The sequence below is a fragment of the Wyeomyia smithii genome, chromosome 2, assembly GCF_029784165.1.
Source record: "Wyeomyia smithii strain HCP4-BCI-WySm-NY-G18 chromosome 2, ASM2978416v1, whole genome shotgun sequence".
Lineage (NCBI taxonomy): Eukaryota > Metazoa > Arthropoda > Insecta > Diptera > Culicidae > Wyeomyia > Wyeomyia smithii.
The window spans coordinates 121,622,070-121,641,052 of NC_073695.1; the positions used below are offsets into that span (position 1 = coordinate 121,622,070).

The following is an 18,983-nucleotide window of genomic DNA, read 5'->3' on the forward strand; positions in this document are numbered from 1 at the left end:
AATGTATAATCATATTATTATAATATTATTGAAAAATTTATACAAAATCAATGAAATCATCATGAAGATCAGGTTTTTTCAAGAGCATTTAATGAGCATTGGATTATTATGACCATTCTTCAACAGTTTATTGCTTGAAAATTCTGTTTCTGGCCATTGTTCTGCTAACTGTTTTCTTAAGCCAGCAGAACAATATTTTTGAAAAAAAAAATTAATGAAAAATGCACCCAATTTATTGAAACTGCTCGCATATTGAAGCATTCAATTGGTATCTAATCGTATCAAAAGGATTCTGATTGTTTTAAGAGAAAAATGTTTGAAAAAATTGAAGCTATTCATGTGTTATCATATTATTATAATATTATTGAAAAATTTATACAAAATCAATGAAATTATCATGAAAATCAGGTTTTTTCAAGAGCATTTAATGAGCATTAAATTATTATGACCATTCTTCAACAGTTTATTGCTTGAAAATGCTGTTTCTGGCCATTGTTCTGCTAACTTTTTTCTTTAGCTAGCCAAACAAAATTTTTGAAAAAAAAAATAATTAAATGAAAAATGCACCCAAGTTATTGAAACTGCTCGCATATCGAAGCATTTAATTGGTATCTAATCGTATCAAAAGGATTCTGATTGTTTTCAGAGGATAATGTCTGAAAAAATTGAAGCTATTCATGTATTATCATATTATTATATTATTGAAAAAATTATACAAAATCAATGAAATTATCATGAAAATCAGGTTTTTTCAAGAGCATTCAATGAGTATTAAATTATTATGAACATTCTTCAACAGTTTATTGCTTGAAAATTCTGTTTCTGGTTATTGTTCTGCTAACTTTTTTCTTAAGCTAGCAGAACAATATTTTTAAAAAAATTATTGATTGAAAAATGCACCCAAGTTTTTGGAACTGCTCGCATATCGGAGTATTTAATTGGTATCTTATCGTATCAAAAGAATTCTGATTGTTTTCAGAGAAAAATGTTTGAAAAAATTGAAGCTATTCATGTATTATCATATTATTATAATATTATTGAAAAATTTATACAAAATCAATGAAATTATCATTAAAATCAGGTTTTTTCAAGAGCATTTAATGAGCATCAAATTATTATGACCATTCTAAAACAGTTTATTGCTTGAAAATTCTGTTTCTGGCCATTGTTCTGCTAACTTTTTTCTTAAGCTAGTCAAACAATATTTTTGAAAAAAAAAATATTAAATGAAAAATGCACCCAAGTTATTGAAACTGCTCGCATATCGAAGCATTTAATTGGTATCTAATCGTATCATAAGGATTCTGATTGTTTTCAGAGGATAATGTCTGAAAAAATTGAACTATTCATGTATTATCATATTATTATAATATTATTGAAAAATTTATACAAAATCAATGAAATCATCATGAAGATCAGGTTTTTCAAGAGCATTTAATGAGCATTAAATTATTATGACCATTCTTCAACAGTTTATTGCTTGAAAATTCTGTTTCTGGCCATTGTTCTGCTAACTGTTTTCTTAAGCCAGCAGAACAATATTTTTGAAAAAAAAAATTAATGAAAAATGCACCCAATTTATTGAAACTGCTCGCATATCGAAGCATTTAATTGGTATCTAATCGTATCAAAAGAATTCTGATTGTTTTCAGAGAAAAATGTTTGAAAAAATTGAAGCTATTCATGTATTATCATATTATTATAATATTATTGAAAAATTTATACAAAATCAATGAAATCATCATGAAGATCAGGTTTTTTCAAGAGCATTTAATGAGCATTAAACTATTATGACCATTCTTCAACAGTTTATTGCTTGAAAATGCTGTTTCTGGCCATTGTTCTGCTAACTTTTTTCTTAAGCTAGCAGAACAATATTTTTAAAAAAATTATTGATTGAAAAATGCACCCAAGTTTTTGGAACTGTTCGCATATCGAAGTATTTAATTGGTATCTTATCGTATCAAAAGAATTCTGATTGTTTTCAGAGAAAAATGTTTGAAAAAATTGAAGCTATTCATGTATTATCATATTATTATAATATTATTGAAAAATTTATACAAAATCAATGAAATCATCATGAAGATCAGGTTTTTTCAAGAGCATTTAATGAGCATTAAATTATTATGACCATTCTTCAACAGTTTATTGCTTGAAAATGCTGTTTCTGGCCATTGTTCTGTTAACTTTTTTCTTAAGCTAGCAGAACAATATTTTTAAAAAAATTATTGATTGAAAAATGCACCCAAGTTTTTGGAACTGTTCGCATATCGAAGTATTTAATTGGTATCTTATCGTATCAAAAGAATTCTGATTGTTTTCAGAGAAAAATGTTTGAAAAAATTGAAGCTATTCATGTATTATCATATTATTATAATATTATTGAAAAATTTATACAAAATCAATGAAATCATCATGAAGATCAGGTTTTTTCAAGAGCATTTAATGAGCATTAAATTATTATGACCATTCTTCAACAGTTTATTGCTTGAAAATTCTGTTTCTGGCCATTGTTCTGCTAACTTTTTTCTTAAGCTAGTCAAACAATATTTTTGAAAAAAAATTATTAAATGAAAAATGCACCCAAGTTATTGAAACTGCTCGCATATCGAAGCATTTAATTGGTATCTAATCGTATCATAAGGATTCTGATGGTTTTCAGAGGATAATAACATAGACTTACTGGTGTTGAAACATGAAGCTATGTCAAATAAAATTATTAACAATTTTCGACAAAAATCGTTGCAATCCTCAATTGCTACGATGAGCTCTCTTTATAGTCAATAAGTTTTGAATTAAGTTAGTTGTAAGTTTATATCCTTTATTTGACAAGTAGGTTTAAATCCCTACGAATGATAAGTCCTAATTGAGAAAGCAAACAAATCTCAATAAATAAAATTAAATTTTTTAAATCGTATCAAAAGGATTCTGATTGTTTTCAGAGAAATATGTTTGAAAAAATTGAAGCTATTCATGTATTATCATATTATTATCAATCATTATCAAAATCAGGTTTTTTCAAGAGCATTCAATGAGCATTAAATTATTATGACCATTCTTCAACAGTTTATTGCTTGACAATTCTGTTTCTGGCCATTGTTCTGGTAACTTTTTTCTTAAGCTAGCAGAACAATATTTTTAAAAAAAATATTGATTGAAAAATGCACCCAAGTTTTTGGAACTGCTCGCATATCGAAGCATTTAATTGGTATCTAATCGTATCAAAAGAATTCTGATTGTTTTCAGAGAAAATGGGGTTATTTTAAGTTGGTCTGATAAGGTTAAGTACTTGTGACTAATTTACGATAGAAAACTTATTTTCAAAGAGCACATTGAGAGTATACAAGTCAAGTGCATCAAATATACAAGATGTTTATATCCTTTCATTAACAGGAATTCTAAACTTTGTTTGAAGTACAATCTTTTGATTTACAAACAAATTTTTAGACCAGCAATGCTTTATGCTGTACCGATCTGGTCAAGTTGCTGTTCAACAAGGAAGAAAACGCTGCAAAGGATTCAGAATAAAACTTTGAAAATGATTTTGGAGCGTCCTCCATGGTTTGGTACATTCGAATAACATAGACTTACTGGTGTTGAAACATGAAGCTATGTCAAATAAAATTATTAACAATTTTCGACAAAAATCGTTGCAATCCTCAATTGCTACGATGAGCTCTCTTTATAGTCAATAAGTTTTGAATTAAGTTAGTTGTAAGTTTATATCCTTTATTTGACAAGTAGGTTTAAATCCCTACGAATGATAAGTCCTAATTGAGAAAGCAAACAAATCTCAATAAATAAAATTAAATTTTTTAAATCGTATCAAAAGGATTCTGATTGTTTTCAGAGAAATATGTTTGAAAAAATTGAAGCTATTCATGTGTTATCATATTATTATCAATCATTATCAAAATCAGGTTTTTTCAAGAGCATTCAATGAGCATTAAATTATTATGACCATTCTTCAACAGTTTATTGCTTGACAATTCTGTTTCTGGCCATTGTTCTGGTAACTTTTTTCTTAAGCTAGCAGAACAATATTTTTAAAAAAATTATTGATTGAAAAATGCACCCAAGTTTTTGGAACTGCTCGCATATCGAAGCATTTAATTGGTATCTAATCGTATCAAAAGAATTCTGATTGTTTTCAGAGAAAAATGTTTGAAAAAATTGAACTATTCATGTATAATCATATTATTATAATATTATTGAAAAATTTATACAAAATCAATGAAATCATCATGAAGATCAGGTTTTTTCAAGAGCATTTAATGAGCATTGGATTATTATGACCATTCTTCAACAGTTTATTGCTTGAAAATTCTGTTTCTGGCCATTGTTCTGCTAACTGTTTTCTTAAGCCAGCAGAACAATATTTTTGAAAAAAAAAATTAATGAAAAATGCACCCAATTTATTGAAACTGCTCGCATATTGAAGCATTCAATTGGTATCTAATCGTATCAAAAGGATTCTGATTGTTTTAAGAGAAAAATGTTTGAAAAAATTGAAGCTATTCATGTGTTATCATATTATTATAATATTATTGAAAAATTTATACAAAATCAATGAAATTATCATGAAAATCAGGTTTTTTCAAGAGCATTTAATGAGCATTAAATTATTATGACCATTCTTCAACAGTTTATTGCTTGAAAATGCTGTTTCTGGCCATTGTTCTGCTAACTTTTTTTTTTAGCTAGCCAAACAAAATTTTTGAAAAAAAAAATAATTAAATGAAAAATGCACCCAAGTTATTGAAACTGCTCGCATATCGAAGCATTTAATTGGTATCTAATCGTATCAAAAGGATTCTGATTGTTTGCAGAGGATAATGTCTGAAAAAATTGAAGCTATTCATGTATTATCATATTATTATATTATTGAAAAAATTATACAAAATCAATGAAATTATCATGAAAATCAGGTTTTTTCAAGAGCATTCAATGAGTATTAAATTATTATGAACATTCTTCAACAGTTTATTGCTTGAAAATTCTGTTTCTGGTTATTGTTCTGCTAACTTTTTTCTTAAGCTAGCAGAACAATATTTTTAAAAAAATTATTGATTGAAAAATGCACCCAAGTTTTTGGAACTGCTCGCATATCGGAGTATTTAATTGGTATCTTATCGTATCAAAAGAATTCTGATTGTTTTCAGAGAAAAATGTTTGAAAAAATTGAAGCTATTCATGTATTATCATATTACTATAATATTATTGAAAAATTTATACAAAATCAATGAAATTATCATTAAAATCAGGTTTTTTCAAGAGCATTTAATGAGCATCAAATTATTATGACCATTCTAAAACAGTTTATTGCTTGAAAATTCTGTTTCTGGCCATTGTTCTGCTAACTTTTTTCTTAAGCTAGTCAAACAATATTTTTGAAAAAAAAAATATTAAATGAAAAATGCACCCAAGTTATTGAAACTGCTCGCATATCGAAGCATTTAATTGGTATCTAATCGTATCATAAGGATTCTGATTGTTTTCAGAGGATAATGTCTGAAAAAATTGAAGCTATTCATGTATTATCATATTATTATATTATTGAAAAAATTATACAAAATCAATGAAATTATCATGAAAATCAGGTTTTTTCAAGAGCATTTAATGAGCATCAAATTATTATGACCATTCTAAAACAGTTTATTGCTTGAAAATTCTGTTTCTGGTTATTGTTCTGCTAACTTTTTTCTTAAGCTAGCAGAACAATATTTTTGAAAAAATTATTGATTGAAAAATGCACCCAAGTTTTTGGAACTGCTCGCATATCGGAGTATTTAATTGGTATCTTATCGTATCAAAAGAATTCTGATTGTTTTCAGAGAAAAATGTTTGAAAAAATTGAAGCTATTCATGTATTATCATATTATTATAATATTATTGAAAAATTTATACAAAATCAATGAAATCATCATGAAGATCAGGTTTTTTCAAGAGCATTTAATGAGCATTAAATTATTATGACCATTCTTCAACAGTTTATTGCTTGAAAATGCTGTTTCTGGCCATTGTTCTGCTAACTTTTTTCTTAAGCTAGCAGAACAATATTTTTAAAAAAATTATTGATTGAAAAATGCACCCAAGTTTTTGGAACTGTTCGCATATCGAAGTATTTAATTGGTATCTTATCGTATCAAAAGAATTCTGATTGTTTTCAGAGAAAAATGTTTGAAAAAATTGAAGCTATTCATGTATTATCATATTATTATAATATTATTGAAAAATTTATACAAAATCAATGAAATCATCATGAAGATCAGGTTTTTTCAAGAGCATTTAATGAGCATTAAATTATTATGACCATTCTTCAACAGTTTATTGCTTGAAAATGCTGTTTCTGGCCATTGTTCTGTTAACTTTTTTCTTAAGCTAGCAGAACAATATTTTTAAAAAAAATATTGATTGAAAAATGCACCCAAGTTTTTGGAACTGTTCGCATATCGAAGTATTTAATTGGTATCTTATCGTATCAAAAGAATTCTGATTGTTTTCAGAGAAAAATGTTTGAAAAAATTGAAGCTATTCATGTATTATCATATTATTATAATATTATTGAAAAATTTATACAAAATCAATGAAATCATCATGAAGATCAGGTTTTTTCAAGAGCATTTAATGAGCATTAAATTATTATGACCATTCTTCAACAGTTTATTGCTTGAAAATTCTGTTTCTGGCCATTGTTCTGCTAACTTTTTTCTTAAGCTAGTCAAACAATATTTTTGAAAAAAAATTATTAAATGAAAAATGCACCCAAGTTATTGAAACTGCTCGCATATCGAAGCATTTAATTGGTATCTAATCGTATCAAAAGGATTCTGATGGTTTTCAGAGGATAATGTCTGAAAAAATTGAAGCTATTCATGCATTATCATATTATTATAATATTATTGAAAAATTTATACAAAATCAATGAAATTATCATGAAAATCAGGTTTTTTCAAGAGCATTCAATGAGCATTAAATTATTATGATCATTCTTCAACAGTTTATTGCTTGAAAATGCTGTTTCTGGCCATTGTTCTGGTAACTTTTTTCTTAAGCTAGCAGAACAATATTTTAATAAAAATTATTGATTGAAAAATGCACCCAAGTTTTTGGAACTGCTCGCATATCGAAGCATTTAATTGGTATCTAATCGTATCAAAAGAATTCTGATTGTTTTCAGAGAAAAATGTTTGAAAAAATTGAACTATTCATGTATTATCATATTATAATAATATTATTGAAAAATTTATACAAAATCAATGAAATCATCATGAAGATCAGGTTTTTTCAAGAGCATTTAATGAGCATTAAATTATTATGACCATTCTTCAACAGTTTATTGCTTGAAAATTCTGTTTCTGGCCATTGTTCTGCTAACTTTTTTCTTAAGCTAGCAGAACAATATTTTTGAAAAAATTATTGATTGAAAAATGCACCCAAGTTTTTGGAACTGCTCGCATATCGAAGTATTTAATTGGTATCTAATCGTATCAAAAGGATTCTAATTGTTTTCAGAGAAAAATGTTTGAAAAAATTGAAGCTATTCATGTGTTATCATATTATTATAATATTATTGAAAAATTTATACAAAATCAATGAAATTATCATGAAAATCAGGTTTTTTCAAGAGCATTTAATGAGCATTAAATTATTATGACAATTCTTCAACAGTTTATTGCTTGAAAATGCTGTTTCTGGCCATTGTTCTGCTAACTTTTTTCTTAAGCTAGCCAAACAATATTTTTGAAAAAAATTATTAAATGAAAAATGCACCCAAGTTATTGAAACTGCTCGCATGTCGAAGCATTTAATTGGTATCTAATCGTATCAAAAGGATTCTGATTGTTTTCAGAGGATAATGTCTGAAAAAATTGAAGCTATTCATGTATTATCATATTATTATATTATTGAAAAAATTATACAAAATCAATGAAATTATCATGAAAATCAGGTTTTTTCAAGAGCATTCAATGAGCATTAAATTGTTATGACCATTCTTCAACAGTTTATTGCTTGAAAATGCTGTTTCTGGCCATTGTTCTGCTAACTTTTTTCTTAAGCTAGCAGAACAATATTTTTAAAAAAAATATTGATTGAAAAATGCACCGAAGTTTTTGGAACTGTTCGCATATCGAAGTATTTAATTGGTATCTTATCGTATCAAAAGAATTCTGATTGTTTTCAGAGAAAAATGTTTGAAAAAATTGAAGCTATTCATGTATTATCATATTATTATAATATTATTGAAAAATTTATACAAAATCAATGAAATTATCATTAAAATCAGGTTTTTTCAAGAGCATTTAATGAGCATCAAATTATTATGACCATTCTTCAACAGTTTATTGCTTAAAAATTCTGTTTCTGGACATTGTTCTGGTAACTTTTCTCTTAAACTAGCAGAACAATATTTTTGAAAAAAATATATTTAATGAAAAATGCACTTAAGTTATTGAAACTGCTCGCATATGGAAGCATTTGATTGGTATCTAATCGTATTAAAAGGATTCTGATTGTTTTCAGAGGAAAAATTGAAGCTATTTATGTACTATCATATTATTATCATATCATGGAAAATTTTACACAAAATCAATAAAATTATCATGAAAATCAGGTTTTTTCAAGAGCATTAAATGAGCATTAAATGTTTTTGGCCGTTATAGAACTGTTTTGTGACTAAAAATGCTATTTTCGTATATTGTCTGCTAGCTATTTTCTTAAGCTAGCAAACAAATGCATTTTTCAAAGAAATAATGGAGCATTAAATTCGGCGATATGGCATTAAATGAGCATCGAATGAGCACTAAATTTTCATGCTATTAACTCTTTGTTCTGCTGACTTTGTACTTCCAGCTTAAGGGACATTGTCATTTCACCGTTGTTCAAAATAGTCATGTCGAAGTCATCGCAAAGGTTATAGATTAAAGAGGAGCGGTTATCATTGTAGGGGGAACCCCAAGCCACACCATGAGAGTTGAAGTCTCCCAAAATCAAACGTGGCGAGGGAAGAAGTTCTATTAAATCAAAGAGCAACCGTTGCCCAACCTGTGCTCTGGGAGAAATATATATTGAGGCAATACAAAGCTCTTTACCTTGTATTGTCATTTGACATGCGACAACTTCGATGCCTGGAATCGAGGGGAGGTTAATACGATAGAAAGAATAGCACTTTTTAATCCCTAAAAGTACTCCTCCATATGGGGTGTCTCGATCAAGGCGAATAATATTAAAATCATCGAAGTTAAGATCAATATTTGAAGTAAGCCAAGTTTCACAAAGGGAAAATGCATCGCATTTGTTTCTATTTATTAAAACTTTAAATGAATCCATTTTTGGTAAAATACTTCTACAATTCCACTGTAAGACAGAGATAGAATCCTTCGTATACGCAGATGAACTAGGCATCGAAGGATACAATCGCTGCAAGGAGGGGCCATTGGGCAGTCAACTGCTTCAAAAATGATCTAACTGTTGGGAGGAATGCTGTAAGAAAAATCTTAATTGGATCGGGTACATTGAAAGTTTCAAAAATCCAGTCCACAATGTCAGAAAATTTCACTAATCCAGAGTTTGTTTCATCAACTGGGAGTGCAAAAGGAACAACTGGGGTTTTAGATGTTCCTGGCAGTGCTGGGAACTCCTTCTGGGACTTTAAATTTGCAAGCCCAGGAGGAGTTTGCTTCGGTTTTTCCGCAGCACTGTTTGGTTTGTTTGTAACTTTCATTTCACTTTGGGAAATCTTAGGACCTTTTCGGGGAAGTTTAGGAGAGGAAATATTTTTCCTCTTTCTAGATGCCCCAGGATTGGCATAAGTTGTTCCCGCTGGTGAATCGTCAGAATCGGTTTCATCAGAGGACAACAGATCAAAGGGGTTCGATGTTATGGTAGAAGTGGTCACGGTCTTCTTCAGCATCTCAGCGTAAGATCGCTTTGAACGCTCCTTAAGTGACCGCTTGATTTTATCTCTGCGCTGCATGCACACCGGGCATGTGGAGAGCTCATGCTGATTTTTCCCGCAGTGAATACATTTTTCAGCATTTACACTGCAAGAATCGTCCGCATGAGTTTCTCCACACTTGCTACATCGTGCCTTATTGCATCAGTAGGCGGCTGTGTGGCCTAGCTGCTTGCAATTGGTGCAATTCATAACACGCGGTACATACAATCGCACAGGCAGACGAACCCGATCGATCGAGACGTGGCTAGGGAGAGCAGATCCGGCAAACGTAACACGAAACGAGTCTGACGGAGTGTACACTTTTGTGCCGTTGACAAGAGACACAGACCGCAATTGCTAGCAATCTATGATCTTTACTTTTACGTCGTGACACAAAGCATTTTTGAAGCAGCCAAAACCGCTTGCCAAGATACACTCGACCGACAGACTCGAATCGGTTATGACACCGTCGATCTCCACGTCTCGTGCGGGTATATAAACGCGATACTCGCGTGTGAAAAGCTCGGAGCGAGCAATAGCGTTGGCCTGTTCCAGGTCGCTGACCACGACACGGAGCTTGTTGGGTCTGACCTTGGAGATTTCGGTCACGGCCTTGTACCCCTCCGTCAGGTCTTTCGAAATCTGCAGGATGTTTAACGGTTTCGATTTCGGTCCTGCTTTTGGCCGAAAGAAAACAGTAAAGCTGCCCTGAGATCCGTCCGGGTAAAGCCTGGGGCGAGGGGGGACTGGAGAATTAACAGAGGAAGGGTTGGCAGGAGGGACAGGGTCGGAGGGGTTCGGGGATGGTGGCACGGGAGGCGAGGGATCTACATCCATCGCCCTAAATCTAGCGCACTAGCGCCGACAGAACACGTACCTCTTTACTTCTCCTTTCAGCAGGGTTGGTTGTCCGAACGGTCGAAGCTGCAGCCGTTACAGCCAGCAGCACCAATACAGCCGCTCCAAACAGCCACCAGCAGCGAGCCGGGTGTGTGATCACTCAGCACAGCGACACAACTCGCTGTCAACTGTTGGCTTCTTCTTTTTCCTCCTTTGTGTTGAGATTCTCGTCCACTGCTGTAGCACAAATCACTTAGCAGCCAAATCGGCTTACGCACCAGCAAACAGCCACGATGCGAAACAGTTGCACAAAGGCGGGCGACCTTGAACCTTCACTCGACCAGGCAAACAATGCCAACACTTGCTCGCGCGTCTTTTGTTTTATATTCTATCGGAGCGATCACCAAACACGTCCTATACTGATGCGTGTTCGGCACAGAATGTTTGGCAGGTAAATGTTTTTAGTGGTAAAAAATATGTCCATAATGTTTTAACACCCCCCCTTCTTTTAGAAGGGAGGGTGCCATACGAATGAAACACAAATTTCGCACAGCTCAAGAACCAATCAAGAAAATACAATCGAATTTGGTATGTGAATGTTTTTAGAGATAACAAATATGTCCATAGTAGTTCGACGCCCCACCCTCTTCTGGAAGCACATGTTTCTGCACAAATTTCTGCACATCTCGCGAGCTAATCAACTAAATGGAACCATATTTGGCAGGTAAATGTTTTTAGTGATAACAAATATGTTCCATAATCGACCTTAGGCAACATTTTGGATTGGAAAACAGCCAAAAATGGCCGATTTCCACCCAATATAATATTATTAGGATCTAGAATAATACACAGGAGCTAAATTCGACCAAAGTAGCATTTTGAATTCTAAGATGGCGACTTACAGTTTCTGAAAACAGCTGAAAATGACCAAATACCACCCAATATGAGTTTTTCATTAACCAGTATGACGTTCAAAATCCAGAAATTGTCTCCAAATGCCATTATGAAATCCAAAAGGGCGACTTCCAATTTCGGAAAAAAAACAGCGGCAAATGACCAAACACCACCCAATACGGGTATTTCCGGAATCGTAATGATGCACTGGAGCCACAAATCGACTTCAGACAACATTTTGAATTGTAAGATGGCAACTTCCGGTTTCTGGAAAACAGCCTGAAATAGACGATTCCCATTAAATATGAGTATCTCCGAACCAGAAAGATGCCCAGAAGCTAAAAATTGATCACAGCCACAATCTTGAATTTTAAGATGGTGACTTCCGGTGTCTGGCAAACAGCCGGAAATGACCACATACCATTCAATATTAATGTTTTCGGCAGAGGCGTCTCGTCCACCTGTTCAACCTGTTCATAGGACAGGTAGACAATCTCAAAAAAAAAGTGATTTTTTCACATTTGTAGAGTGGATGAAAATAATCGAAGGTAATTTATTTGTAATTTCAATGTTATCCCGAACATCCTTATTTTATTTTCTACTTAGTGGAAATTTACGCACCGTGAAGAATGTAACCTGATGGGCTACACTTCAGATTACGCCATACAACTCACCGTTTGTTCAGACCTTTCATCTGAACTAACCGTCGTTTAACACTTCTCTGCACCTTCAAGTGCGGCAAGGTAGACGCAGTCATTTATGCTCACCACTACTAATGCGACGCCTCGCGTAAAAATGACATTTTTGGTTCAAACTTTCTGCTGAACAAAACCGATGTCAGCAAGAGAAAACATTCATTACACACCACCTCTCTTCACTGTCCGATAATCTGTTTCGTTATGCTTTTCTGTTTCTTCTCTCGACGTCATTGAAATTTGAGAGAGACCACGTGGCCGCGAGAGTTCGCAGATCCATCTTCAGAGCTTTCGTAGTGCAAATGAAAAACGAGCAAATTCATTCATTATTTCTGTCAATGTGGTGGAATTCTTCCGTCGATGTATAGTTTCATTCAAACCTCTACACCCATTTTGTTCATTCGATAACTTGAACCTCGCATAGTCCGCATAGTATACGTTTGTCTGCTTACGCGCTGCTTTCTATTTAGTTTAAAATTTTAACATCGCCAAAGGAAACGCTTTAGCATTGAACTAAGATTTGAGAAACAAAGATAGGTTTTTTACTCATGCGAAAAGTTTAGAGGCAAAGAGATCATAAACATAATTTTAATTATCGTTGGACAAAACCTGAATGATACTGACATTGCATATCACAACGCCATCCGTCGAGCGAACTTTTCTAGTTCTTCAACGGATCAAGAGTTATTTACGACTAAAACCGATCAATGAGAATCATGATGTGATTAATGTGGATAAAGATTTCCTCTATGAAATGATGTAGATATCATAATTCTACGAGGAAATTATCGGAAAACTCGCGGTCATAATGAACCGTAGAATTTCTTTGCCACATAGATAAATGTAGAGAGATAAAAGTTTTCGAAACTGTTATCACGATACTGTTGTTTCAGTGTTGCAAATGTTAATTGAACAGGTAGCCCACTTGGTCACGCGTCGCCTCTGGTTTTCGGAACCAGAATTACGCCCAGAAGACAGAAATTAATTTCACAGGCAATTTTAAAGTCCAAAATGACGACTTTCGGATTCTGAAATACAGCCCAAAGTGACCAAATACCACCTAATATGAGTATATCCAGAGCCCGAATGTTGCAAGAAGCTTAAGATTGACCTCAGACACCATTATGAATTGTGAGATGGCAACTTCTGGTTCTTCTGGTCACATTTCGGTACATTACAGACAAAGTTACAGCTCGATTACAAAATTCAATAGGGTGTTATGAAGCAGCTAAACTTATCAATTGACACTAATTGAAATGATTTCATGATTTTTACATTTTGATACATAACCTCTAAACTAAAAATCCGATTACAATGAAATTGAATAGGGTTTTATGGGACAACAAGACTTTTCATTTGCAATTAATTCCATGAAAGTCGGTCCAGCCATCTCTGTGAAAAGTGAGTGAGAATAAAAATCTGCACATACACACACACATACAGAAAACACTCAGCTCGTCGAGCTGAGTCGAGTGATATATGCCATTCGGCCCTTTGGAGCACTTTTATACTTTCGGTTTTGCAAATAATTGCTATACCTTTCTAGGAGAAAGGCAAAAATCGTGTTATATGAATGATACTTAGTAGATAACCAGAAAAACTAAATGACAAAATGAAGTACAGTTTCAATTAGGGCGTATAATAAATACAGGTTGGTGCCCAATTGGCCATCAATTCTACTCGGTTTTCAAGTTGAAATTTTTTGTCTAAACAAAGCTAGCCAAATAGAAATGAACATGGATCAACGTGTTATGAAAGTCATTTTCGTTAGTTTTAAGTTGTGTATAGCAAACTTTCGCCAAAATTTTATTTTCATATATTTCAAGTAATTTACATATTTAATACATGAGGGGCTAGTTGGTCATATATTAGCGGGGCTGGTTGGTCATATGCACATCATAAATGAATTCAAGTAACTTAGTGAATGCAATTTCAGGAACAGTGCATCTCGTGATGCAAACCTAATCCAAGCGAAAACAGCATTTGCTTTGTTAAGCAAAACCATTTATTCGAAGCGATAAACTGTTTGGTAAAAGTTATCTCCATTTCATCGTCATTTTAATTAATATTTTATTCCCTTTATAAATGCTGAGTCATTGATGTAAAATAGCTATAACGTACACTAATGCATCGACAAATGTAAAAACTGAATTGTCCTTCCAAAATATAATCAATTTACCCTACACCCTGACCAACTTACCCCAGCTGAGGGGCTAGTTGGCCAATTTGACATCTACTCAAAAAACATAGAATATCCGCAAAATCATAAACTATTCTGGATAGTTTATATTTTATTTTTTCTAGATGCTATAGACTTTACACAACATTTCCATGTAATGACTGTTTGCCATAATATTTCCTACAAAAAGTTACCGAACATTTTGACCAAAAATGACCAACTAGCCCCGCTCTACCCTACTCGAAAACATTTCGATACAAATATGATCGATGAACAATGATCTGTTATTGAATACCACTGAAAACAATTCTCACGATACATAGGTTCATGTGCATAAAATTTAAAAAGGATTTAGTTTCGCCACACTTTAATTACACCGCTAAAATAGGGCCAAACCAATATTGTAGAAATATGCTTTATTCACTATATACAATATATATAACAGTACCTGATATTTTGTTTTTATTATTTATATTTTCTCAGAATTCCAGTCCATTGTGGGATGATTTCATTGCCAAAGCTACAAAATTGCACGCATGTTTAAGGTAAGCTAAAATATATAAAAGAAATAACAGAAACAACACAAACATTAAAGAAGAAATAATGAGTTTTTTTGCAAAAATACTAGCACTCCTGATCAATATTTGCGATTTAGTAGGTATATTGCAACAGCATTTCTGAAACTATACCACTTTTAACACAAAAATGATGAATTGGTTAGAATAGAGTATCTTCTCAACTGTGTATAATGCACAAATCTTCACGAAAACAAAAAATAATGCTTGAAAACCACTTTCATAATTATAGCATTCTCTACCATCGTTAAGTTTTCAGTTATTTTTGTGCGGTCCCTATTTATCACACAAGAACAGGATTTACTGTATAATGATGTGCATAAGCGTACATTCCAGAATGACTCATACCAAAACAAATGTTTTTTTTATTGTGTTTTTCAAATAACTGTTTTTTTATAATTTTTGATATCATAAAGAGTCTACAAATACTTCCCTTGATTTCAGAGCGGCGATTCAAGCATTAGCTGCTTATTTAGAAGCATTCCAAAAAATTGCCGATGCAGCCACTAATTCCAAAGGTAAGTTCAATGTTTCACGTTCACCATTGAATGATATTTTATGTACACACAAAGAAAATATTACCAAGTGAACACGTAAAAACAACGTAAATTTACGGGTTGATTTGCGTCAAAAACACGCAAATTTGGGTAGTTTTATTTTTCTGTGTATCAACAAAGCTTTAAAAAATCGGTGTTAACCCTCTAGTGTCCAGTGCCGCCTTTAGACACGCTTCAATTAAACCCTTTACAAGCTTCAATAAATACTTAAAAAGTTGAAGAGGTTGTTTAAAAGACACGACCGCAGAGTTCACGTAGAATACGACAGCCTGTCTTACGTCATTGTATTTCTTGGAATAGGTTTGGGAATACACTCAATTGGGGTTAATTAATTTAATGGTTGTCAAATTTTTATCAATGCCCAGTCCGTTTAGCAATTGTTAAGGCAAGGCAAGGTAAACAAAATTCAATTTCCCAATCAAAACAAACTTCAAAATAAAATTCTCCAAGCGTACCAGTACGCCCATTTTTTTCCTCCTTTGCATACTCGTTTAACGTATGCACTAGTTACAGATAGTTCGAATATTCTACCGCCTAATGTTAGTAGTTCGAAAATGACCGTTAATATGGGAGGTAAGCAAAACACGGTAGAAAATAAAAATACACCTATTACCCTAGCTGATATTGCTACCGAAAATATGTTTGCTAAAGTCAACTGCCTGGGGCCTATTACGGCAGGTAAATTTTCTTTTCTGTAACAGGCAATGTTCGATCTTATGAACGCCATGTTGCAGGCAAAATCCATGAAGCCATTCAAATTGGAACAAATTTTACAATTAAATCTGTTTCTAATTTAAAATTTAGCAATGATTTTAAATAAAACAATCAAAATTTAAAATTGGAATGCTCGCTCATTGAAGGCCAATGAGAATGAGCTTTTTAATTTTTTAACAGTAAATAATGTGCACATTGTAATTATTACTGAAACATTTTTGAAACCTAACATCAAGTTAAAATATGATTCCAATTACGTGGTTCATAGATATGATAGGATTCAGGGTTCCGGCGGTGGAGTTGCAATTGTTATTCATTGTCGAATTAAGCATTGGTTATTGTTATTGTTATTGAAACTTTAGGAATTAAAGTTTAAACTGAACTTGAGATTTTATTTATTGCCGCAGCATATTCACCATTCCAATGCACACGCGAGCACAAACGTTATTTCAAAGGTGATTTACAAAAACTCACCCAAAATCGTTCAAAAATTTTCATAATCAGCGATTTTAACGCTAAACATCGATCATGGAATAATTCTCAAAGTAATTCCAATGGGAAAACTTTATTCAATGATTGTTTCTCAGGATACTATTCTATTTTGTCTCGGAATAGTCCTACATGTTTTTCTTCTGTAAGAAATCCATCAACAATTGCTTTGGTGTTAACAGATCAAAGTCATGTATGTAGTGAATTGATCACACATGCTGACTTTGATTCTGACCATCTTCCAATAACTTTTTCCATATCACATGAATCAATTCTAAACCCTATAAGTTCTGTTTTTAATTATCACAAGGCTAACTGGGTAAGATACAAAACTTATATTGAGAGAAATTCCAATAATGAGCTAGATTTGCAAAACGAAGTGCATATTGATTCCGCTTTGGAAGCATTGAAATGTGCAATTATTGATGCCCGAAATTATTCTGTTCCACAGGCTCAAGTGAAATTTGATTCACCAATAATTGACGAAAATCTTCAACTTCTAATTCGTTTGAAAAATGTCCGCAGACGTCAATATAACGTTCTCGTGACCCTGTTTTCAAAAATATTTATAAAGATTTACAGAAAGAGATTAAACGTAGATTTACTCTTCTGAGAAATCAAAATTTGGAGACTAAAGTTGAAAAATTGAAACCATATTCAAAACCCTTTTGGAAGCTGTCGAAGATTCTTAAAAAACCTTCAAAGCCTTTTCCAGTTTTAAAAGATGGTGAATGTTTTCTTGTATCCAATGAACGAAAGGCTCAAAGTCTTGCTCAGCAGTTTAAGAGTGTTCATAATTCAAATTTTAATTTTGTGAGTCCAATTGAAAATGAAGTCACATGTCAATTTAATTTAATTTCTTCCCAGATTTTTTTACCAACAGAAATTATTGAAACTAACTTGAATGAAATTAAATCAATTATTAACAATTTCAAAAATATGAAAGCAGCTGGTAACGATGGAATCTTTGGAAATGGAATGGGCAGAGGAATTTTTAGTAAAATTATTCAATAGTTGCTTGAAAATTGCATATTTTCCCAAATTATGGAAAAATACAAAAATAACTCCAATTTTAAAGCCAGATAAGAATCCAGCTGAGGTTTCAAGTTATCGACCAATCAGTTTGCGTTCTTCTGTAAGTAAACTGTTTGAGAGAATTATTCTTAACAGAATGATGTCACTCATCAACGAACATTCAATTTTTGCAGATGAACAGTTTGGCAGTTTCGTCATGGGCATTCCACTACTCATCAATTGCTAAGAGTTACTAAAATGATACGAGCTAACAAGGGTCTGAAGGTTATTCCACTGGAGCTGCTATTTTAGACATAGTAAAAGCATTCGACAGTGTTTGGCATAAAGGTTTGATTGCGAAATTGCAAACATTTAATTTTTCAATTTTCCTAGGTAAGACTTGAGCGAAAAATTATGTGATTCAGGCTCACTAACTCAAAAATTCTTCAGATAAACATTGAGGCTTAGCTGAAGTCAAAAAAGGTTAATTGTGTTTATCAATGCCATTTATTGACAACTGATTTTTTTTTCAACATGGCAAATTTTTTATTCAGTTCTATATGATTTACAGTGATGATTAAAGCACGCTAGCCACATAGCAAACCACGCATGCTAGCCACACGCTTTATAGTAAGCCATGCACGCTATATATCAAGCCACACACGCTATATAGCAAGCCACGCACGCTAACCACACGCTTTATAGCAAGCCACGCACGCTATATAGCAAGCCACACATGCTATATAGCAAGCCACACACGCTTTATAGCAAACCACGCACGCTAGCCACACGATATATAGCCACGCATGCTAGTTAGCCACACACGCTAGCCACTCACGCTATATAGCAAACCACGCATTCTAGCCACTCACTATATAACAAGCCACGCACGCTATATAGCAATCCAGGCACGCTAGAGATGGTACCCGACGGGCTCGGGTCGGGTTCAGGTTTGAAAATTTTTGAAAGTAACAGGTACGGGTCGGGTTCGTGTTTTGTGAAAAAAATATTTTCGGGTTCGGGTTTGGAAATGTCGGCTTTGGATATGGAAACCCGAAGCTCGACTATAAAATCTATGAAATCTCGGGT

General features: G+C 32.7%; 1 protein-coding gene across 9 annotated transcripts in view; it reads left to right on the top strand.

Annotated features, from left to right (window-relative positions):
- LOC129720969 (mucin-2) overlaps positions 1-18,983 on the top strand; it is an 85,113-nt gene that overhangs the window by 38,882 nt on the left and 27,248 nt on the right. For all 9 annotated transcript variants that reach the window (XR_008727322.1, XM_055672943.1, XM_055672948.1 and 6 more), the window contains exons 3-4: positions 15,029-15,090; positions 15,565-15,638. Coding sequence is in view for 8 of the 9 variants with exons in the window: in XM_055672943.1 (XP_055528918.1) it covers positions 15,029-15,090; positions 15,565-15,638 (136 nt within the window). In the remaining variant the exon portion in view is untranslated. The remainder of the gene's footprint in view (positions 1-15,028; positions 15,091-15,564; positions 15,639-18,983) is intronic.